Source organism: Hyperolius riggenbachi, chromosome 3 (genome assembly GCF_040937935.1).
Source record: "Hyperolius riggenbachi isolate aHypRig1 chromosome 3, aHypRig1.pri, whole genome shotgun sequence".
Classification (NCBI taxonomy): domain Eukaryota; kingdom Metazoa; phylum Chordata; class Amphibia; order Anura; family Hyperoliidae; genus Hyperolius; species Hyperolius riggenbachi.
The window spans coordinates 363,372,892-363,397,483 of record NC_090648.1 but is presented as its reverse complement, the minus strand read 5'-3'; the positions used below and the strand labels follow the sequence as shown (position 1 = coordinate 363,397,483).

Genomic DNA, 24,592 nt, shown 5'->3' with positions numbered 1-24,592 from the left:
AAAAGCTTTAATTCATTGTGTGTAGATTTTAGCTATGTTTGGAATGTGTCATTTGCAGAGGTATGAATCAGTATGAATCTCTGCAGTCTGACATGCTAAGAACTGTGTAATATTGAAGGAGATTATTTGAAAATGGGTATCAGGTTTCACACACTACAGTATTTTACAAATGTTTATGCTGCACATAAGATACATTTCCTCTGCTCTCTGTGAGAGAAAGCTCTGCCTGTCTCTGACTGAGATCTCTGCACACAGAGTTAACTTATACGCTCTGTGAGGGAATTTCCCCCCTCCCCTCATGGCTGAGTCTGCCGTCAGAATTGGTGTCAGATAAATGTGAAAGGAATTAGATAACAGTAATCAAATAGACAAGCAGTGAAATGTAGATACACCAGTACTTAGCAGCACTTCCCAAATATTTTCTATCTCAATTGAAAAAAACATGTTAGTTAATCGATAGTGTCCCTTTAAGCCTCATCTACACGCGTAGATGAGGCTCCAATCCGGCGGCTGGATTAGCAGCCGGATCGCCTCTTCCGCGTCCCCCGGATTCGATTCCCCGCTTGTCCCCGCCGGTGCTGCTTATCTTCTGCTCGATTCCCTGCCATTGTCCGCTCGCAGGGAACGAGCAGGGAGTCGGCGGTGGGGAGATCCGTCCTGTCGGATCTTATCAATCGAGCCGCATCAGCGGCTCGATTGATAAGCCACATCGCCGCCTCATCTACCAGTGTAGATGAGGCTTTAAGGTATAGGACAGTAGATACAGTCCTGGCCTAAAGTTTTGAGACTGTCAAAAATATTAGTTTTCACAAAGTTTGTTGCTAAACTGCTTTTAGATCTTTGTTTCAGTTGTTTATGTGATGTACTGAAATATAATTATAAACACTTGATACTATTCAAAGGCTTTTATTGACAATTACATGAGATTTATGCAAAGAGTCAGTATTTGCAGTGTTGGCACTTCTTTTTCAGGACCTCTGCAGTTCGACTGGGCATGGTCTCAATCAACTTCTGGGTATTACTTGTTGTTAGTTAGGGTGGCACGCTTGTCACTGGGCGACTAACGTGCGGTGATCGTGACTTAAACGCGTTCTCTGTTGCGAATGAGTGCGGAGTTCGCGTTTAGCTAGCGTTTATTTTTCTTACGTTGTTATTTTACCGTGTGTTCCTTTATTCCTTTCTTGCTGTTTCGCCCTGTTCTAATTATCTGTCTGCTATCGCGTAGAGTTGAGCCAAAATTTTCGTAATTTCGCATTACTATAATTACGCATGCGAAATTTGCGATTACGATGCGAAATTACGGTAGCGTAATTGCCATTAAAATCGTAATTGAAAATACCATAAGCGTAATTTTCAACGCGTAATTTCGCGTTTCGTTCATGCCGTAATTTCGCATTAAACGCTACTGTAATTTCGCGTTAAACCGTAACGCTCCGTATAATGTAAAAAAGCCGCCGACTTTAAGGGTTAATAGCAAAGCCCCCTTAAATGCCAAGAGCATCAAATTTAGAGAATATATTAAGGAGATCAGGAGGAATAAGAGGAACATTTTTTTTTTCAAAAAGACCTTATAGTTTTTGAGAAAATCGATGTTAAAGTTTCAAAGTAAAAATGTATACATTTAAAAACCCGCCGACTTTAACGGTTAATAGCAAAGCCTGCTTAAAGTTTAGGAACACCAAATTCCCAGGGTATATTAAGGGGATCAGTGGGAATAAGAGGATAAAATTTTTTTTTCAAAAAGACCTTATAGTTTTTGAGAAAATCGATTTTTAAGTTTCAAGGGCAAAAATGTCTTTTAAATGCGGAAAATGTCAGGTTTTTTTGCACAGGTAACAATAGTGTATTATTTTCATAGATTCCCCCAAGTGGGAAGAGTTTTACTTACTTCGTTCTGAGTGTGGGGATTATAAAAAAAAAAACCGACGTGGGGTCCCCCCTCCCAGACCTCTTTAACCCCTTGTCCCCCATGCAGGCTGGGATAGCCAGAATGCGGAGCACCGGCCGCGTGGGGCTCCGCACCCTGACTATACCAGCCCGCATGTAGAGTTGGGCCGAACCTCCGATTTTAGGTTCGCGAACTTCCGCGGAAGGTTCGGTTCGCGTTAAAGTTCGCGAACCGCAATAGACTTCAATGGGGATGCGAACTTTGAAAAAAAAAATAATTATGCTGGCCACAAAAGTGATGGAAAAGATGTTTCAAGGGGTCTAACACCTGGAGGGGGGCATGGCGGAGTGGGATACATGCCAAAAGTCCCGGGGAAAAATCTGGATTTGACGCAAAGCAGCGTTTTAAGGGCAGAAATCACATTGAATGCTAAATGACAGGTCTAAAGTGCTTTCAAACATCTTGCATGTGTATACATCAATCAGGTAGTGTAATTAAGGTACTGCTTCACACTGACACACCAAACTCACCGTGTAACGCACCGCAAACAGCTGTTTGTGTAGTGACGGCCGTGCTGGACTGGTGCGCACCATGGCCAGAGTGCAGGTTTTGGTGGCTTTACAGCCCATATGGTCGCCTGGCTGATGTAGCTGAATGACAGAACAGTGACTGTCCAGCTGATCAAATTTGGTCTGACCACAATGAGGTATGCAGTGGCGGGTTCACTGAACAGGTATACAGTGGCAGGTCCACTGAACAGAACAGGTATGCAGTGGCGGGTTCACTAAACAGAACAGGTATACAGTGGCGGGTTCACAGAACAGGTATGCAGTGGCAGGTTCACTGAACACAACAGGTATGCAGTGGCGGGTTCACTGAACAGGTATACAGTGGCGGGTCCACTGAACAAGACAGGTATGCAGTGGCGGGTTCACTAAACAGAACAGGTATACAGTGGCGGGTTCACTAAACAGAACAGGTATACAGTGGCGGGTTCACAGAACAGGTATGCAGTGGCAGGTTCACTGAACACAACAGGTATGCAGTGGCGGGTTCACTGAACAGGTATACAGTGGCGGGTCCACTGAACAGAACAGGTATGCAGTGGCGGGTTCACTGAACAGGTATACAGTGGCGGGTCCACTGAACAGAACAGGTATGCAGTGGCAGGTTCACTGAACAGGTATGCAGTGGTGGGTTCACAGCACAGGTATGCAGTGGTGGGTTCACAGCACAGGTATGCAGTGGTGGGTTCACAGAACAGGTATGCAGTGGTGGGTTCACAGAACAGGTATGCAGTGGTGGGTTCACAGCACAGGTATGCAGTGGTGGGTTCAATGAACAGGTATACAGTGGCGGGTCCACTGAACAGAACAGGTATGCAGTGGCAGGTTCACTGAACAGGTATGCAGTGGTGGGTTCACAGCACAGGTATGCAGTGGTGGGTTCACTGAACAGGTATGCAGTGGTGGGTTCACAGCACAGGTATGCAGTGGTGGGTTCACAGCACAGGTATGCAGTGGTGGGTTAACAGCACAGGTATGCAGTGGTGGGTTCACAGCACAGGTATGCAGTGGTGGGTTCACAGAACAGGTATGCAGCCAAACAGGAACAAGTTAAGCCTAACTAATCTTTCCCTGAGAGACAGTCTGCAGCAGCTCGCCCTACTCTCACTAACGCAGGCAGCACACGAGTGACCGTAATGGCCGCCGCTGCCTGCCTTATATAAGGGGGGGGTGGGGCTCCAGGGGCTAGTGTAGCCTAATTGGCTACACTGGGCCTGCTGACTGTGATGTAGAGGGTCAAAGTTGACCCTCCATGTGCATTATGGGGCGAACCGAACTTCCGCAAAGGTTCGCCTGCGGGACGCGAACGCGAACCACTGAAGTTCGCATGGAACCGTTCGCAGGCGAACCGTTCGGCCCAACTCTACCCGCATGGTCCATGGATTGGGGGGTCTCGGAAGGGGAGGGGCAGCCAAGCTTTCCCGTCCCCCTCCGAGCCCTTGTCCAATTTAAGGACAAGGGGCTCTTCTCCACCTCCGATGGGCGGTGGAGGTGGAGGCCGCGATTTCCTGGGGGGGGTTCATGGTGGAATCTGGGAGTCCCCTTTAAAAAGGGGTCCCCCAGATGCCCACCCCCCCTCCCAGGAGAAATGAGTATAGAGGTACTTGTACCCCTTACCCCTTTCCTTTAAGAGTTAAAAGTAAATAAACACACAAACACTTAGAAAAAGTATTTTAATTGAACAAAAAACATAACCACGAAAAAAGTCCTTTAATATTCTTAATTAACCATTAATACTTACCTGTCCCTTTAAATAAATGATCTCTCGAAATAGCCTCGGAAATGTTCTATCAGTTACAATGTAACAAAGTTATTACAATGTAACAACTTTGTTACATTGTAACTACGCCGCACCCGACGTCACTCGCCGCTCAGCCGCCGCTTACGCGTCTGCGCTGCACGGACCCGACAGAGCTCTGAGCTATATAGCTCAGAGCTCTGAGAAGCATCTTTGAATTTGGGCTCCAAGGAGCCCCATTGGTCCTTAGCAGAAAATCGCGGCCCCCCAGGAAATCGCGGCCTCCACCTCCACCGCCCATCGGAGGTGGAGAAGAGCCCCTTGTCCTTGGATTGGACAAGGGCTCGGAGGGGGAGGGGAAAGCTTGGCTGCCCCTCCCCTTCCGAGACCCCCCAATCCATGGACCATGCGGGCTGGTATAGTCAGGGTGCGGAGCCCCACGCGGCCGGTGCTCCGCATTCTGGCTATCCCAGCCTGCATGGGGGACAAGGGGTTAAAGAGGTCTGGGAGGGGGGACCCCACGTCGTTTTTTTTTATATTTCCCACACTCAGAACGAAGTAAGTAAAACTCTTCCCACTTGGGGGAATCTATGAAAATAATACACTATTGTTACCTGTGCAGAAAAAAAGACATTTTCCGCATTTAAAAGACATTTTTGCCCTTGAAACTTAAAAATCGATTTTCTCAAAAACTATAAGGTCTTTTTGAAAAAAAATGTATCCTCTTATTCCCACTGATCCCCTTAATATACCCTGGGAATTTGGTGTTCCTAAACTTTAAGCAGGCTTTGCTATTAACCGTTAAAGTCGGCGGGTTTTTAAATGTATACATTTTTACTTTGAAACTTTAACATCGATTTTCTCAAAAACTATAAGGTCTTTTTGAAAAAAAAAAATTCCTCTTATTCCTCCTGATCTCCTTAATATATTCTCCAAATTTGAGGCTCTTGGCATTTAAGGGGGCTTTGCTATTAACCCTTAAAGTCGGCAGCTTTTTTACATTATACGGAGCGTTACGGTTTAACGCGAAATTACGGTAGCAATTAATGCGAAATTACGGCATGAACAAATACCCATTGTAATGCGAAAATTACGCTTACGTGAAATTTCGCGAAATCCTTCTTCAGTACGATTATGTACTTACGGCCATAATCGTAATTACACTAATTACGCAAAATTTTGCGAAATCGTAATTACGTCATTACGCTCATCTCTACTTTCGCGGTTCTTGCGATTAGCTCTCTCGTTCTATCTGTCCTGCTCTTGAATGTCCGCCGTCGCTGGGTGGCAACTAGATTGGCGGACATTCACCCAGTCTGTCCTTGCTCTTTCCTGAGTTGCGCAGTTTACACGCTGCGCTGTGTTGCACCCCGCAACCAGTGTCCATTGGGATTTGTGGGTCGCACAGAGGCACGGTTGCTTCGTGCTCCACAACTCCCTCTTGTGTCTGTTTTCTCTCCTCCACTATATTTGGGGGAATTCCTGTTTCTCGTACAGCGCTTGCGTGCGATTTCCTCTGCATTAGCATGCTCGTTGCACGCTGACTGTGGAGATTATCCCGCAAGCGTTACAGTCCTCTTTAGGAGACGATCCTGGCGCTTGCTGGACTTTCTTGGACGCCCTGAAGCCTTCTTAACAAACATTGAACCTCTTTCCTTGAAGTTCTTGATGATCCTATAAATTGTTGATTTAGGTGCAATCTTAGTAGCCACAATATCCTTGCCTGTGAAGCCATTTTTATGCAACGCAATGATGGCTGCATGCGTTTCTTTGCTGGTCACCATGGTTAACAATGAAAGAACCATTCGCTTCCATTCCATCCATTCCCTTGTGATCCGGGAACGGACCATTTTGTTAGCGTTAATGTGAATCGGGCCTTATTGTATTGTTTATACTTAAATATAAACTGAGATTTTTTTTTATTTTTCTTTACCAAAAAAATTCAAATCTCGTTCTATATTCCTGTCAATGCAGAGTGGAGCAAATCTCCCCCCCCCCCCTCTTCCCCCATTTACTCCCTCGCTGTCCTGCTGCTACTGATGGAGCCTCCACAACTGCAGTGAGAGCAATGTAACTCCTCTTCTGCATTACACAGCATCTTCACAACGGGTCACTGGAGCAACAGCAGGAGGGGCTCAGCAGTTGTGGCTGTCAGTGTTACAAGAGAGACATCACCAGTGGGGGGAATGGGAGGGGGGGGGGGGGTTACTGAGGGATGTTCCGCTGTGCTCCTGTTACTGGGACATCACCAGTGGGGGGGAATGGGGGGGGGGGGGGTGTTACTGAGTGATGTTCTGCTGTGCTCCTGTAACTGGGACATCACCAGTGGGGGGTAATGGGGGGCTGTGTTACTGAGGGGTGTTCCGCCGTGCTCCTGTTACTGGGGCATCACCAGTGGCTGCTGGACTGGCGAGGGGTTTCCTCCATACTGGAAATGAGGACTACACTGCTGGCATCACCAACATCGGACATAGTATGTTGGCAGAGCTATGGTGGGGCAGTAATGGTCACTTTAGTCTATAAATCAATAATAATAATTATTATCGGGGCAACCATAGTACCTGTAAAATGGTGGGTTGGGTTTATACTCTGATCTGGTTATGCTGGAATATATAAAGTACAGTATGTACGGTAACTTCTGCAGTAAAACAAGGCAAGTGGGGATCACAAAGTCAACTTGCAGCTCTGGAGTCCCAGGGTACAATCCCAACCACAACACTTTCTGTAGTTTGCTATGTTCTTCCTAGGTTTGTGTGGGTGGGTTTTACCCACCAGGCACACCAGTTTCCTCCCACATCCCAAAAACGCATACATAAGTTATTTGGTTCCCACAAAAAAATCAGTTTTTATTCTGGGACAATGTCATAAGACTGTGACAGGGATTAGATCATGAGATCCTCTGGGGGATAGTTATTGATAGTGACATGACTATGTACTCTATAAAGCACTGTGAAATACCTTAAAACCTATAAATACATAATAATAATATTACTAGAACTGGAATAAAAATGTATCTTAAGTGTATGGTTTGCTAAATGAGTAAAACAAAAAAGTAGTATAAAAGTCTGAGTACATTTGTGAGTTAGTGATTGCTTTTCACCAGGTATTTTTGTTGCGCAGTGCATGTCTAGGCATATATATCTATAGCTGTTCAGAGAACAAATATGTCTCCAGGCTGCTATGGGCTGCAATTTACAGAACAGAATGTATAGTACAGACCTATAGAGAAGATGATTCATGCTACATAAGCTGAACTGTAATATCCTCGTATTGTTATCGCAAACCTTTTTGTTTCTTTATATTTAGCTAAACTGATGTTGCTTCCCAAGGTTTAGCTGTCATCAAATTAGTACATGTAAAGTGCGCCCTTCTCCTATAAGCATTAAGGGCAAAGATGATTAGTATATTTAAATGAAAGTATACCTAAGGTAAGCACAGAGGGAGGTCCAACCTCTATGCATTGTCCATGCCTCTCTTCACTCTCCCTTGAAAAATGTGGAAAAAGGAGGAAAAAGGAGGGAATAGGAAGGTGATAGGAGGGAATATTATGGCAAGCCCGCCTTTTCCTATCTGAAGTATTGACCTTAGCCAAAGGTCTCATTTTTCAAGGAGTGATTTTGGGAACGGAGTGTATGGGAGCGGAAGAGACAACACACAGAGGTATGTGGGCCCGGCAGGAATATGGCTCTGTGCTTAAGGTAGCTTTGCCTAGTGTCTGGTATTCTTTGGACCACAGATGGGAAACTTCAGTTCTCGAGTGTCATATCCATGCCAGGGTTTAGGATGTATAGAGAAATGGAGAGATGTGTTCTCCTTGATGAACCACACTTTTCCTGATTCACTCCCATCAATAAATTTGAGCTGTGCCAAAACTGTGATGACTGCGGCCCTTGTGGACTGGAGCTCGATATCCCTGCTTTAGACAAAAGACAAGTAGCAACTATAATAAACTGTATCAATAAATCACAAGTCCCCCTGAATTGAAATGACTACTGTTAATGAAATCTAGATGCTATATACAAATATTCATTACTGTTTGCAGTGTTTTATTAAATAACTCATGATATTTTCATTAAAATAAAAGTAAAATGCGGGGTCTCTGTAAAAGAGAGCCTTCAATGTTTTTTTTTTTATTTTAACCAATGTCTGTTTACTAATGCAAGTCAAAACCCAATGCTTTTCCCATTGAAATTGCAGTTGCCCCATGAGCTTTAACTGAGGTTGACTCCCTGTGCTTACTTTACTCATCAGCATCAGTACATAGAAAAGTAGCATCCAAAGATCAGAAATCTGGAAGAGGAGTAGTGATCAGAAAGCACTTTCTTGCTCCCTCTAGGTCTTGGGGTCTGGGTACAGGCAGGGTATGTCCTTCCTGACCTTGTATAAAATCTGGCCAGACTACTAGGAACATAATATATGTATACAAAATGCATTTCACCTTATGTTACTGAGGAGGCTTTATATCTGGTGAGCCTCATGTGTGAAGGGGTATAGGCGGGAGTGCAACACTAGAGTGACAGGCGCAAAGCATTTGTGTGACTGTTGTAATTGTGATGCAGTGCCTCGCTATGCGAGTTTTGGTTTTTGCAGCCACAAGAATTTGCCTGAGTGGGCCTAGCATTCAAGCTGCATTTATACATGCATAGGCCGTAAAATGACAACTGAAGTAAGAGGGATATGAAGTCTGCCATATTTATTTCCTTTCAAGCAATACTAGTTGCCCGGCAGTCCCGGTGATCCTCTGACTCTTGAAATCGACTCCTGATTGGCTTACGGAGCTCTGCTGTCATACCAACAGCAGAGCAAGTGGGCTGCAGCGACGGGAGAGCTCGGTGATCGGCAGTATCGGCGCAAGCGTGCGGCGCGGTAATTGAAATATATAACAGGTCCCAAACAGGGCATATATTTCAATTAGCAATGTCCGGAAACAGTGAAGCAGTGCAGAAGTAGCAAGTACAATAGGCTGTATCAATGAATCACAAATCATCAGGCCCATATTTGCATCACAGGAGCCTATAGGCACAGATGTCCTGGTATCCTATGCTTCGCCCTCCACGAACCTACAAAACCCTATCGAACCACACCACAAATGTGACAGCCACAGGTGACTCTTAATACTGAGTGTACCTGTGGCTACCTAATACTAAGTAGCTAGAGGTACCCCTAGGTATTAGCTGGCTAGAGGTGCACCCGACTGAGGGGAGATCTCGTCAGTAGAATGCATAGGAAAGAAGGGAGGAAGGGACTCGAGGAAGGGATTGGGCCGTCTTTCCATCATCAGGAACCTGTAGGCACGAGCCTACAATGCCTTACGGTAAATCCGGCCCTGCAAATCACCACTGAACTGAGCACTGTAAGTAAATGTGGCTGCTATGGGATACAGTGACAAGATATATATATATATACACTGTACAGCGCTGCGTAATATGTCGGCGCTATATAAATACTAAATAATAATAATAATAATAATAATACTGTACTTTACAAATCTTCATTGCTGTTTGCAGTACTTAAACTAACTTACGAGTTCTTCATTAAAGAGTAACTGTTAGGCAGAAAATACCCAATACATTCTCTACTGCAGGCTAATAGAGCAGTAGAAAGGATGCTAACCAGGCAATGTAAACATTCAAAATCATTCTTACTTTAGTATATTTCTCTCCTCATGTCCCAGTCTCTAAAAGTGAACGCAAGCCGCAGAGAGAAGTGACAGGCATGCTGAATCAGCCTGATTGGCTGATGCCTCTGTCACTCATCTCTCTGCAGTGCGATCGGCCGCCTGGTCTCCCCTTGTCTGCCTGGTCGCCGCTGCTGCTAGAGCGCACGGAGGGGCGCCAGAGGCTATCTCCTGTCACTGTCCTCTGCCCCCCTCCTCCAGTGGCATGTCCGCGCCCCCCCCGCCGTTCTGCTGCCCGCCGTCGCCGCATTCTCCTTTTTCCCTACACTGAGCTTTGGGGGAAGGATAAAGGTGGTGCACACACACAGACTCCCAGAATAATGGTTCCAGGCGCTGCAGTATCCTACACTCTGCACTAGTGCAGAGAATAGATGGGAACGACAGCGCTTGGATCCATTATTAGGTGAGTCTGTGTGTGGCTGCTGCATTTATTCCTCCCCGCTGTGCTCAGAGTCAGTGCGGGGAAGAGGGGGATGCTGGGGGGGGAAGAAGATCTAACCGGACACAAGATGGCCCCTGCCAGCAACGGGAACCTTCTAATATATAAATATGATTATAACTGAAATAAAAACTTTGACACCCAGATACATCTGTTATGTAAGTAGAGCATGTATTTATCTACTTATGTATGTGTTTTTTTGAGGGGGCATTTTGGAGCTAACAGTTGCTCTTTAAACTAAAAACAAAAGCAAGTTATTTGTAAATAAAGCCTAACAACCATGCTTTTCATTTGAACCAATACCTGGTAACTTCTATCGTAAATCTACAGTAATTTTGACTTTCAGAAGTAGCATTACAGCTCATTTATAAGAGTGACTGTAGGTTGTCTACCTGTGTTGACTTCACTCGCACAGCACAGTACACACAGTACATGGTTTCTGTAACATTCCCATTATGCGCAGAATTTTAGAAGCTTGAGCAATCAGTGAAATAGATGTCACTGCAGTCTGTTTATCAGAGAGCATTCAGCAGTTTTCCACACACACTGAAGTGAGCACAACTGTTGAAAACTAATTTATTTTGCTTTCCAGTGCTTTTTAAAACAAACCGCTTTGCGGTTTGTTTCCAACATACTGTACAAGGGGATAACGTTTGTACAGAATAACATTGTGAAGCTCCTTACTGTGTTCCACCTGCTTTCTAGTGTGTGTGTGTGTGTGTGTGGGGGGGGGGGGGGGGGGGGGTAAAAAAAATGTGCTTGGAAACAATTGGATAGGAAGAAAATGTTTGTTTCTGAATAACATCCTCATACACAGCTTATCAGCAAGTGGCCATATCTTAAGAATGCCAGGTTGATTTTATAAGCTGGCTGCACTATGATAGGATGTTTGGACAACTCTTGTATAACCCGTTAAAGTGGACCTGAACTCTTGCCCAGGACAGAAGGAAAACGCAGAGAAATGCACCCTGTATGTATTTAGAGAGTTCAGCCTGTCTAATTCCCCCTCATTTGTGTCTAATCACAAGTTGTAATTTGATCTCTCACCTGGTGTCACCTGACTGCCAAGGCAGATAAGCTCATTTGAAAGCACAGGCTGTAAACAATATGTCTGCTTCCATGAATCAGGAAGTAGAAGCGGTGCAGATTTATTGCAGGATTTGTATCAGCTGTAACAAAGATGTTTTTCTTTAAAGAGAATCTGTATTGTTAAAATCACACAAAAGTAAACATACCAGTGCGTTAGGGGACATCTCCTATTACCCTCTGACACAATTTTGCCGCTCCTCGCCGCATTAAAAGTGGTTAAAAACGGTTTTAAAAAGTTTGTTTATAAACAAACAAAATGGCCACCAAAACAGGAAGTAGGTTGATGTACAGTATGTCCACACATAGAAAATACATCCATACACAAGCAGGCTGTATACAGCCTTCCTTTTGAATCTCAAGAGATCATTTGTGTGTTTCTTTCCCCCTGTTCTCATGCACTGAAGTTTCAGGCTGCTCTTTTTTTTTCCTGCAAACAGCTTTGCCCTTGTCTGTAATTCCTCAGTATGTGAAAGCCCAGCCAGCTCAGAGGACGATTTATCCAGCTTGTAAAAGATAAGAGAGAAGAGAGAAGCTGCCCTAATCTAAATAATACACAGGCAGTGTGCATAGAGGGGCCTGGAAGGGGGAGTTCATAGCAGAACCACAACACTGAAGAACTTGGCAGCCTTCCAAACACAGGCTGACAAGTCTGACAGGGGAAAGATACATTGATTTATTACAGAGACTGTGATAGCAGAAAACAGGATGCAATTTTTGTTACGGAGTCTCTTTAAAGGGACTCCGAGCTCAGCGAAAAAAGTAAAGTTGTACTCACCAGGGTCTTTCTCCAGCCCAGGCTGGTCGGGAGGTCCCACGCCGGCGTCCTGGCTCCTCTCCCTTCACCCCGCTCCGGTATGGCTGACAGGCCCGCAGCCCGGGCAACACTCGGTGGAGTGTCGGGGCTGCAGCTTCCGCGTATGACGCGGATTACGTCACACGCCGCCGGCCGCCTCGCGTTCATCACGGCGGGCCGGCGTGAAAAGTACTGCGCATTGCGCGATTAAAAGCGCGCATGCGCAGTACTTTCACGCCGGGCCGCCGTGATGACGCGAGGCGGCCGGCGGTGTGAACGTAATCCCGCGTCATACGCGGAAGCTGCAGCCCCGACACTCCACCGAGTGTCGCCCGGGCTGCGGCCTGTCAGCCATAACCGGAGCGGGGTGAAGGAGAGGAGCCAGGACGCCGGCGTGGGACCTCTCCCGACCAGCACTGGGCTGGAGAAAGACCCTGGTGAGTACAACTTTACTTTTTTTTGCTGAGCTCGGAGTCCCTTTAAAGGGTTATTATGCTGTTGCATATCTTTTAGAGCAGAGAGGAAGTTCTGCATTCAGGTCACTTTTAAACAGTTTTTGCAGGATTGTCTTGACCTGCTATTTAGGGCTCTTTCACATCTGCTCTGGTTTCCTGCTTTTTGAGGCAAACGGCAATAGATTGCGCTAACCAAGGTAAAATGAAAGTCTATAGACTTACATTTTATCATTCACATCTAATTCTGCATTTTGGTGTGCGTTGCGGTTTGACGCAACCGGGAGCTTTTAATCATCCGGCGCCGGCGGTTTTCCCCTTTGAGTGTATTATAACTACTGCCACTAAACAGCATTGCACCACAACTTTCCCAATATCATCAACGCGTACACAAAGTCGGGTTTGTGCACGCGTTGCCTGATGTGACAGAGCCCCTTAGACCTGAGAGTGCTGTGTTTTCCACCCTCCTCTGTCTAGCCAACAAATCGAGCTTAGTTATGAAAGTCAGACATGTTAAAAAACGCATGGTCATTGTGCGTATATTGAAGAAAGAGGGAACATATGTGAAATGCAAAGATTGGTATATTACAGCTATAGAGTAAATTCCACTCTAGAAACCTGCTCTCTATAATAATAGCTGTTGTTTCCTTTGTAGGTTCTTTGCTGGCTATTCATTTACAGCCCGAAGTAATTATGAAGTCACCATTATGGCTGGAGAACCGGTGACCGTTGTGGAGCCCACATGACAAGGAAGGACGTCCGGAGTGGAGCCTAGTGGAAGTCCGTGGACAGAGGGGCTATGTACCTTCTAGCTATCTAATTACAGTCCCTGTGCAAGCAGCCAGCCACAGGCCATGAGCAGGCAATTATACACACACAAGATAACCTCACTGTGAATTCAGGAAAGAGAGACAGTCCATTGAACTATGGCAAATGGCAGCCCATTCGGAATGGACCTATTCACTGCAATGTCTTCTGCAGTCAGCATACAGCTGCATACAAAGATTGAACAAAGTAAATATGTATTTATCAGAGAAGTAAAATGCTTCTATGCAATGTTGCCTTCTATAATATATAGAGAACTCACAAAAAGACTTCAAATTATGTCAACATTAAGGGCCCCTTTTTCCCACCAGCGCTGGCTGAATTCGCAAAACCGCAAACCACTAGCGATTTTTACAATCGCTTACGGTTTTGCTTTTTAACATAGGGAATCGCGGTAGGTCATTTCCACTACCGCGATTCGCTTTTGTCGGGAACGCGAACGCGCGGCGGAGCGATAATTGCCGCGCGATTTTGCTATGCAGTGCATAGCATAGCAAAATCGCGGGCCGCAAACGTCGGGGGGAATCACCGGTTTTGCGATTCAGCAATCGCTAGCGTTCAGCGTGAACGCTAGCGATTTGCAGGTGGAAAAGGGCCCTAAACTGTGAAAGCTGCAGCTTCTTTATTACTGTGAATAAGTGGACTTTTGCCTTGGTATTGTATAAAAGCTACTATTAGTAACGCCATGCAGTGCTAGTATTCCTGTACTAAAAGCCTGAAATATATTGCTGTGTGGGTGTAAATATTAATTCCATTAATAAAGCAGAAAGTGACTGCCAGTCCTCCTGTACAGATCATCGTGTGTACATAGTGCATTGGCTGTTTATTCACATTATGTCAAAGCAATATTGATACATAAAGGAAAATATTCAAACCTATGAAAATGTATTTTAGTATGTTATATGATGTGGGGGGTACCATCTCTCTGAGAAATGTTTCATCAGGTGGGGGGGGCCTTGCTAAGCACACCTGGATGCTGCTTGTATAGATTTAAGTATATTTTCTACTTTTGCAAATGGCAGTGGGGTATATGTAAGTAGATATGAAGTCCATTCTGCTCGGCACTTCCTACAGTAAATATTTCCAAGTACTCAGATCAGCTAAAGCCCTTACCTTAGTGAAAGGAGTGTGTGCTACGGACACCCACTTTCCATTGCATTCCAGGCACATGTCCGGGCTCCGATGATCCTGGCACTAGAGGGTGACACAGGCTTTCTCAGTACATGGAATCTAAGTAACAATTTATCCTCACTAGAGCTTCCAGCAAGGGGTAATGTACTACCACCATTAATGGGCTGCTACTGACTACCTGATAACGATCTGGGTTACCCCACTGGAGACAAGAAGTACAGGAAAGTGAACCCTGCTTGCAGAGTAGGGGTGATGACAGGACAGGGTTGGGTTGTAGAGTGGATTCAATTGTGGCAACTGGCAGAGCCAGGTCAGAGGGTAGGCTTGTATCAGGACTGATGGTTGGCAGGGCATAGTTAATGGGTAGGACTGATGGCCAGTAGACCATGATCAGAGGGCAAGAAATCAAGACTGGTGTTTTGCAACAGAGGGTAGGCTGAGAAAGGTATTGGTGGTCAGCAGAGCAGAGTCAGAGGGTAAGCTGGGGTCAGGACTGATCGTCAGAGCAGGGTCAGAGTGAAGACTGAGATCAGGACTTGTGGTCAGTAGAGCAGGGTCATGGAGTAGGTAGGATGGGGCAGGGAAGGTCAGGACCAGAGACTGAATTCAGGGCAGGTATATGGCCATGCCTAAAGTCAGAAGATAGTGACTTGTGGCACACATGACTGGGGAACACACCGGAGGAGAGACCTGAACTTAGTAGCCACACTTTCTTGGAGAGCAGAGGACACCCCGGACAGGACTGCTGCAGAAGAGATGAGGGCAAAAGAAGCTGAGCAGGATGGTTAGTATAGCACACAAAACAAAGAACTCGATGACTGTTCAGGGCTTATCTCAGCTTACTTAACGTTCCATTGATTTTAAGGGAGTGGTTGCTATGTACAGGCACAGACCTGCTAGAGAGCTCTTATTTATTGGCATGGAATGTAGTGGGGGTGGGCTTCCCCCATTCTTTTTCATTTGACAAGTGGACTTGTCATGAGTAAATAATATAAGCATTTTATTTCAATCTATATAGTAACTTTTATGAAGTGCGCACTACATTATTATTATTATTATTTAGTATTTATATAGCGCTGACATATTACGCAGCGCTGTACAGTGTATATATATATATATCTTGTTACTAACTGTCCCTCAAAGGAGCTCACAATCTAATCCCTACCATATGTCTATATTATGTAGTGTAAGTACTGTAGTCTAGGGCCAATTTTAGGTGGAGCCAATTAACTTATTTGTATGTTTTTGGAACGTGGGAGGAAACCGGAGTGCCCGGAGGAAACCCACGCAGACACGGAGAGAACATACAAACTCTTTGCAGATAGTGCCCTGGCTGGGATTCGAACCAGGGACCCAGCGCTGCAAGGCGAGAGAGCTAACCGCTACGCCACCGTGCTGCCCCATGAACTATACACAATGAATAACTTTGCGGTCTCATTGAGATAGAGAATCTGTGCCCACTTTATGCATTCTGGCCTGTTTCTAGGGAGATCTGTGAAGTTATGCTATTCTGTTCCCACACTGGCTGTTGACCTGGCAACCAAACAAACCAGATTGTGACAGTTTCAGCACAGCAAGATGTACATGCCTGATCCTAAAAGGTGTCAAGTAATGAGAGCTGCTGCTACAAGGGAATGGCTCTTCAGTGGGTGTTAATAAAGAAAAGATAGGCATCTGTAAATCCACAGTGAAACTTAAGCTAAGTACACACGGGGGACAAAAGTGGCTAGTCGCTAGCGCATAGGGGACGCGCGCGCGACAGCCCGGCCTGTGCGACAGCTGTCTACACGTCTCTGCCCAAAGGCAGAGACGCTGCGGAAGCTGTCGCCGAAGGTCCCTCCCCCGCCGGAAGCTCCATACATTGTGTATGGAGTTGCTGCCGCTAGTCCGCATATACACAGCGGACTAGCGACAGTTGCGGCGACAGGTGTTGCCGGCGATTGACCAAGTCAATCGCCCGGCGACAGCTCAGACTAGCGACGGTTCGTGGCGCGCGCGGCAGACACACGGGGGATCTGTCGCTGCAACATGCGGTTGCAGCGACAGTTGTAACCCGTGTGTATGTACCATTAGCCTTCAGCACCATCTAAACTCTGCTACAACTATTTAAGTACTGGACTGCATTAAAATGGGGTTAGAAGCTTTTTGAATCTTTGCCACTATCGGTGTTAGGCAAAGTTTTTTTTCAACTTGCATGCAGCTTAAACCTGCGCCAAAAAATCATCAGGAAGTGCATTTGATTGGCTGAATTCTAAGATGCATACAATTTGCATTAAATCTGCAAGTAAGCTATAATTAATAATTGTAGCTGATGTTAATTTTATGGCAATGTATGCAGCTTGGGTGGCTTTTATTGGTCCCATTCCGAGCTGCATAAATATGCTTAACCTATTTTGGTTCCTGGACGTAGTTTCTACCATGTGCGCTACCGCGCGCGTGCACTCCCGGCCGCGGATTCGGTAGCCAGGGAATCAATGTATCGGGCTATGGTGCCTGATCACTGATTCCTCTCCCCCGCTGAAAAAGCGACAGCTTCTCTCGGAAGCTGCACCTTTTCTGGCCGTTCCCTGCTCGATGCGCCACTCTAAGCGTGTGTTACGCTTAGAGTGACGTCATGTAAACAAACTCATGGCCACCATCTTGTGGCCAAAAAGTAATACTACAACTGAAAATAAAAATACATCAAAATGAACACACATTTACATTATAAATCTATTGTTTACCCCCCACCCTCCCAAAACTACCCAAATAAAATGTTTACTATATAAAAAAAAAAACCCATTACAATAAAAAAAAAAACATGTAAATATTTACCTAAGGGTCTAAACTTTTTAAATATCAATGTAAAGATGAAATATTTCTATATTTTTTTATTTTAAACTTATCAGTGATAGATGCAAAATGGAAAAAATGCACCTTTATTTCCAAATAAAATATTGTCGCCATACATTGTGATAGGGACATAATTTTAATGGTGTAATAACCGGGACATATGGGCAAATACAATACGTGAGTTTTAATTATGGAGGCATGTATTATTTTAAAACTATAATGGCTGAAAACTGGGAAATAATGAATTTTTCCATTTTTTTCTTATTCTTCCTGTTAAAATGCGTTTACAGTAAAGTGGCTCTTAGCAAAATGTACCCCCCAAAGAAAGCCTAATTGGTGGCGGAAAAAACAAGATATAGATCAGTTCATTGTGATAAGTAGTGATAAAGTTATAGGCTAATGAATGAGAGGTGAACATTTCTCTCGTGAAAACCACGGAACCTGAATGGGTTAATATTTACATCAACTTTTCATCAACACAAAATTATTAGCATCTCATTGGCCATTTATTTTGCTGAACAACCAGTCTACAAAAGATCTTGGCACAGCAGGAGCTAACAGACAGATATCACTGCCATTCCATCTCCCTTATTCCATCTCTATGAGGGCTCGTTTCCACTATAGCGAATCCGCATGCAGGCACCGCATGCGGATTCGCATAGGCAATACAAGTGGATGGAATTGTTTCCACTTGTGCGGGTGCGTTTTGGCGTGCGGGGGAAATCTGCACGGCAGAGCCGTCAGGTTTCGCGTGCGGCAGGAATGCGGGCGAATCGCCTGCAATGCTTTTAATAGGGAAATCGCATGTGGCTTTGTCATGCGGATTTACCCGCGATTTCGCGTGCGATTTTGCATGTAATGCTATGGAGCTTTACACAGGCAGTGACATGGTTAAATTCGCCTGGCTCCTTGCCATGCGAAATCGCAAGCGAAATCGCGGGGAAATCCGCATGTGGAAACGCATCCGCAAGCAATTTCGTCCGCGGTGGAATCCAGGCGATTCCGCACCGCAACAGTGGAAACGAGCCCTCAGTGACCATGTTCCAAAACGTTTTCAATAGATTTGTTGTGATAAGATCAGAAAGTATAACAATTTCTGTATGTTCTAAATCAGGGGTGCCCAATAGGTCGATCGCGATCTACCGGTAGATCGCGACTGCCTATTTAGTAGATCGCGGCCTCTTGGCCGCGTCCCATCACATTTTGCGGCCGGCAGCTGTCCCATCAAATTCTGCTGCCGGCCGCTGGCCAATAGGAAGCAGGGGAGGAGAGAGGAGGCGCGGCTGAAGAGGCAAGTGGCGGTTCTGCCATGACGCGACGTCATGGCTGGGTGTGGCGCTGGGCACAACACATGCACGCACGCCTCATTCAATGGCGCTGCCAGCCGGAGCGCTCCGGGAGGGGAGACCAGACATCGTCGCTGGAGGGAGGTAAGTGATTAAGCACCCGTGCACCCATCACTACCTACCTATGCTAAAAGCACCCATCCCTACCTACCTATGCTAAAAGCACCCATCCCTACCTACCTATGCTAAAAGCACCCATCACTACCTACCTATGCTAAAAGCACCCATCCCTACCTACCTATGCTAAAAGCACCCATCCCTACCTACCTATGCTAAAAGCACCCATCACTACCTACCTATGCTAAAGGCACCTATCCCCACCTAACTATGCTAAATGGACCTATCCCCACCTACCTATGCTAAAGGCACCTATCCCTACCTACCTATGCTAAAGGCACCTATCCCTACCTACCTATGCTAAAGGCACCTATACCCACCTACCTATGCTAAAAGCACCCATCCCTACCTACCTATGCTAAAAGCACCCATCCCTACCTACCTATGCTAAAAGCACCCATCTTACCTACCTATGCTAAAGGGACCTATCCCCACCTACCTATGCTAAAGGCACCTATCCCTACCTACCTATGCTAAAGGCACCTATCCCTACCTACCTATGCTAAAGGGACCTATCCCCACCTACCTATGCTAAAGGCACCTATCCCCACCTACCTATGCTAAAGGCACCTATCCCCACCTACCTATGCTAAAGGCACCTGTACCCAGCTACCTATGCTGAAGGGGCCTGTACCCAGCTACCTATGCTGAAGGGACCTATACTTAGCTACCTATACTGGAAGCACTTGTACCTGGGGGCTGTTCATGACCGGGGGGAGGGGGAGTGTCTGCAACACTTTAAATGTTGGTAGATCTGGACTTGGCAAATTTTAAAGTATCTCGCGAGCCAAAAAAGTGTGGGCACCCCTGTTATAAATTATGCGCAGTTGAACAGTGATGTGAAAATTGGTTTCATGGAGTGCAGTGGAGCTGATTGCAGGTTTGATTCAGGCTGGTTTTACACCTGACCATTGCGTTTGCGGTGCAATGCTCTATCCCCATCGCACCGCAATGCAAAAATCTTCATTCATATGACCCTGTGGCAGAGTGGGCTGAAAGTGTCATATGTATAGTGCCGCACGCCGCTTGACATACTCCCTGCTGCACAGGATGAACATACCTGGGATTCCTGGGTTTCCTCGTCGTATGTCTGTCATTCCGCGCATCCGTGTCACACCATCGCTGCCAACATATCTAAAATCCCTGTGACGCCCATTGACTTACATGACTTCTGTCGTCGTGGAAGTCTTATGGTAATGCACTGTTGACTTTGCAACGGGTCGGCGGCTGATCGGGCACCACCGGCCCAATGCGAGGAGGTAAGTGTGTTAGGCCCCATTGCCTTGCATTGTTGATGTAATACCCTGTGGTAAAACAGGGTAACGCAATGCACACTTACAAGGCAAGAGTAAAAGGGGCCTGAGGGTTTACCCGTGTTCCATGTATTATGTATCCAAGAAAAAAAGACTTGCCATAGTTGTTGCATTTATAAACATCTTATGCAAGGGAGTATGCAGAGGTATCAAGATCCTTCTGAAGTTGCTAACCGAGGGGAAGTTGTTAATTGGGACAGTTTTACTAGCTTGTCCAGTTGGTCGATACCCACAATAACCATTGATCAGCTAACACCTCTTAAGTGTAACACATGAAAATGGGATAGGATCGTCTGAAAAGGGCTTGATTGGGGAACTGAAATTTAAAGTACACCTGAAGTGAAACAAAAATTTCAAATTAAATTAACAATGCATTAGTGGACTTACAGTACTGCACAATACTATTATTTCTCCTCGTAGTCTTCAGGGTTCCTCTTGTTTCTAGTTCTTAACTAGCTTAGCGCGTCACGCCAATGGGCATGACTGCAGCGGCAGCCCCAGGACTGCCTAACGCCAATCGGTGTCAAGTCCTGGAACTGGCTACTGCAGGAGATCGCCCGCGCGGATGCGTGCGCATCTCCGCTTGGAAGGCGGAGCTCCGCCCCGCCTCCAGTCTCCCAGCGGCGATCGCCGCTCAAAGACTGTTAAACAGCGTAACTACCGTCTATAAACCTTGTACAGTGCTGCGATCTGCAGCAGCGCTGTACTGGAGACAGCCATGTGTCACGGCTGTCCCCTCCATTGGCTCAGTAGTCATCAGTTGTCATAGCTATGATCACAGTGTGACAGCCGATCACAGTGATTGGCTGGCGGGAGAAGGGAGGGTGGGGATAAAATAAATAGTAAAAAATATTGTAAAAATAAAGCGATAAAGATTTATAAAAAAAAAAAAAAAATAAACATCTGGGGGGCGATCAGACTCACCAACAAAAAGCTCTGTTGGTGGGGAGAAAAGGTGTGTGTGTGTGTGGGGGGGGGGGGGGAATCCCTTGTGTGCTGAGTTGTGCAGCCCTGCAGCTTGGCCTTAAAGAGAACCTGAACTGAAAATAAAAAGTCAAAATAACCATACACAGGTCATACTTACCTCCTGTGTAGTCTTCTGCTCAATCTCTTTTTCCTCTCCTGCGTCCCATTTGTCCACTGTGATCAATGGAATTTTCTGTCCGCCATTTTAAAAATGGCCATTACCCCATAACAGCTTCCTGGTCAGCACACTGTTAAACTGTAATATCACCCACTTGAGCCATAGGGAAACATGGATATTACCTTGCACATTCAGTTGTAACTGACAGCTGCTGAAATATAACTGATAGCAACTGGTATATTTCAGTTCTGACAAAATATTGTCAGAACTGGAAGGGATCACTGTAAGAAGAAAATGGTGAGCTTCTGAGAGGAACTGACGGTGAGGTAAGTATGTAACATTCATTTGCAGCTATGTTATGTGTTTATTTTAAATAAGTTTCCTCACTTCAGGTTCCCTTTAAAGCTGCAGTGTCCCAATTAACAAAAAATGTCCTGGTCTTTAAGGGGGTTTAGTACTGTGGTCCTCAAGTGGTTAATATTCATCTGACGATCAGTTGAGTTATCTAAAGGAAGTGGCTGTGCATGTGTGTATTTCAACTGCACATGCCAAGTAAAAAAAAACAAAAAAAAACTTGTACACAAAAAAGATGCGCAGAAGCCGTTTCTTCACTGTGCCTGTGGGGTTTGGAAGTTGCACATGGTCAGTTCCGATACGCTTGTGTACTTCCTGTTAGATTTCTAGGACATCCTGAACAAAATATGTCACAGAATTGGGTATGAGAAGGATCCCAAACAAAACAAGCAGCAAGAAGAGTTTATCGTGGAAGTGTTATGGCCCACCAGGATTTTCATTCTAGTTTTGGTACTCTTTAGTTGTGCTTTAACCTCTCTGAGTACTCCAAAGGTGCCATGCAGCCTTGGTTCCTCCCAATCATATTCCTTCTCCTTGAGCTATTTGTCTGGCTCAGAGGACTACACCAACTAACACTAAGGCCCCGTTCACATCTGAGCGGGAATTGCACGATTCCCGCTCACCACAAACCACTAGCGGTTTTTAAAACCGCTTAGCACATGTTCTCACTGCCGCGATTGTGGGCGTTTTGCGATTAGCAATAATTGCAAACGCGTTACCTGCAGCATTTTGGTGGCAATTCTTGAGCGATCGTGATTAGCATGCATAGAACCGCTAATCGCGATCGCTCCCAAAACGCTACTGTGTCCAGTGATTTTTCCACGTTAATCGCGGCAAAATCACTCCTGCAAAATGCTAGCGGTAATCGCTAGTGTTTTGCGATTTCAGGTGTGAACGGGGACTTAGTGCTTATTTGTTAAAAGAGATGATCTAAGATCTACATCACCACATTTGTCTTCTCTACTTAAAAAAATAAATAAAATAAAACCTCATCAGATGGCCACTTTAAGGGCTCATTTCCATGGTCAGTTGAGCTGTGTGCTCAGCAAGCAGTTACCAGACAGCAGTGAGCAGTCACCAGGCAGTTGCAAGCAGTTGTGAGAGTTTGAGAGGCTTTTTACTGCCTATCATCTGCCCATGGAAAAGAGGCCTAAAATTGCCACAGTTGTAAAGGGGCAATTGCTACAACCTGGGGGACACTCAGGGCTCGTTCCCACTGTTGCGACGCGATTTCGGCCGCATTCCGACGCTTGTAAAAACGCATGCGTTTAACCATGACACTGCCAGGGCTAAATAAAATTGAAAAAGGTGCGAAATCGCACGCGAAATCGCGGGTAAAAACGCATGTAACAAACGCATGCGTTTTTACTATTAAATACATTAGCGGCGATTCGCACGGATTCCCGACGCAGGCGAAATCGTTGGCTCTTTTGTGCGTTTTTTTCACGCTGAAAAAAACGCACCTCAACAACGCTACAGTGGAAACAGGCCCATCCACTTGTATTACATGTGCGGATCTGCATGCGTTGGATGCATGCAGATTCGCGATGGTGGAAACGAGCCCTCAAAGTCATCATTTACTTTTTATTTCTTTTTTTTTTTAAATCTTTATTTTCTTATTTTGAGTCAAAGAAATATATAATCAATAATATAAAACAGTACAGCCACCAAAACATGCCAGTACAGATGTAACTCAATGGCAACACCACAAATCTTGGTGGTCCTGAAAATATTCCAGACCCAAATTTAATTAAGAGCTAACATAAAACACACACACCCAAAACATAACAAAATAAAACAAAACGATAATTTACCACCAGAAATCATGGCACTCTTCTGGCAATCAGCTCATAGCCACCTTCAATTATTACGGTATATGTAGTTTATGCTGTCAATTACAACCCCACACTACTTTCACCTCATTCACATGTGAATGTACATACTCATTTTGAATTACCTTAGTTTCACAGTAGTCTTTTCCATATTGTGTTTTGGAAACCGACAAGAACCCTGCATATATCTGTCTTTCTGTCATTTTGTTCATGTTTTCTTATGCAGGCCTGAATATCCAAAGCCTTCCTAAGGCCTCTTTTCCATGGACAGTTGATAGGCAGTGAAATGCATCTCAAACTCTTACAACTGCCTACTGCTGCCTGATAACTGCTCACTGCCACCTGGTAACTGTTTGCTGAGCACACAGTTTAACTATCCATTAAAAAGAGGCCTAAGAGCCTGTTTCCACTATCCCAAATCTGCAAGCATTTTCTGCATGCAGATTTGCATAACCAATACAAGTTAATGGGCCTGTTTCCACTTGTCAGAAATACTGTGCGGTTTTGTGTGCAGGAAAAATCTGCACGGCAGAGCCATCAGAATACGATTCGCATACAATGCATTTAATAGGAAATTTGCATGCGTGTTCGCATGCAAATTTTAACTCATTTTACCGCGAATTCGCGTACGTTTTCACATAAAATCAATGTAAAAGCACACAGGCACTGACATGGTTAAATTCACATACTAACATATGCAAAAATGTATGCGAATTTGCAGTAAAATTTGCGTTAAAATATGCATGCGAATTCGTTTTTTGCGGTCTCCGCGACAAATTTGCGCCGCACAAGTGGAAACGGGCCCTTACGCTCTCTCTCAAAAAGTTAACACGTTTTGGATCTATTGTCATCTCATCTTGCTTTGGCAGTAGTTAGTCCTTTTCCAGCAAACAGAAGTATCAGAGTACAGTGTCCATGACTCTCATAACATGGCATGTTTGAATTGTTCCTACGGCATTCTGCTGGGGAATTCTGTTTATATGCACTTGGTTGCTGCTACCACACTATTACAAGCAAAGCTTGATTGGGGAGACCGTTCTCGGTCTTGCACTATCTGGGCTGCATCAAACAAACTGTCGTTTATCTGTAGCTGCGTACACAATTATAATGGCCATT

General features: G+C 45.2%; 1 protein-coding gene and 1 long non-coding RNA gene across 2 annotated transcripts in view; one reads left to right on the top strand and one right to left on the bottom strand.

The window, feature by feature from the left end:
- ARHGEF37 (Rho guanine nucleotide exchange factor 37) overlaps positions 1 to 13,762 on the top strand; it is a 167,800-nt gene extending 154,038 nt beyond the window's left edge. Inside the window, 2 exon segments of the mRNA XM_068277128.1 lie at positions 13,303 to 13,379; positions 13,381 to 13,762. Coding sequence (XP_068133229.1) covers positions 13,303 to 13,379; positions 13,381 to 13,500 — 197 coding nt within the window. The 3' untranslated portion in view covers positions 13,501 to 13,762.
- Positions 1 to 23,729, bottom strand: part of LOC137563978 (uncharacterized) — a 60,601-nt gene extending 36,872 nt beyond the window's left edge. Inside the window, exons 1-2 of the long non-coding RNA XR_011030485.1 lie at positions 23,602 to 23,729; positions 14,581 to 14,661 (exon numbers count right to left, since the gene is read on the bottom strand). This is a non-coding gene — a long non-coding RNA (uncharacterized lncRNA). The remainder of the gene's footprint in view (positions 1 to 14,580; positions 14,662 to 23,601) is intronic.
- Between the last annotated feature and the right edge of the window lie 863 nt (positions 23,730 to 24,592).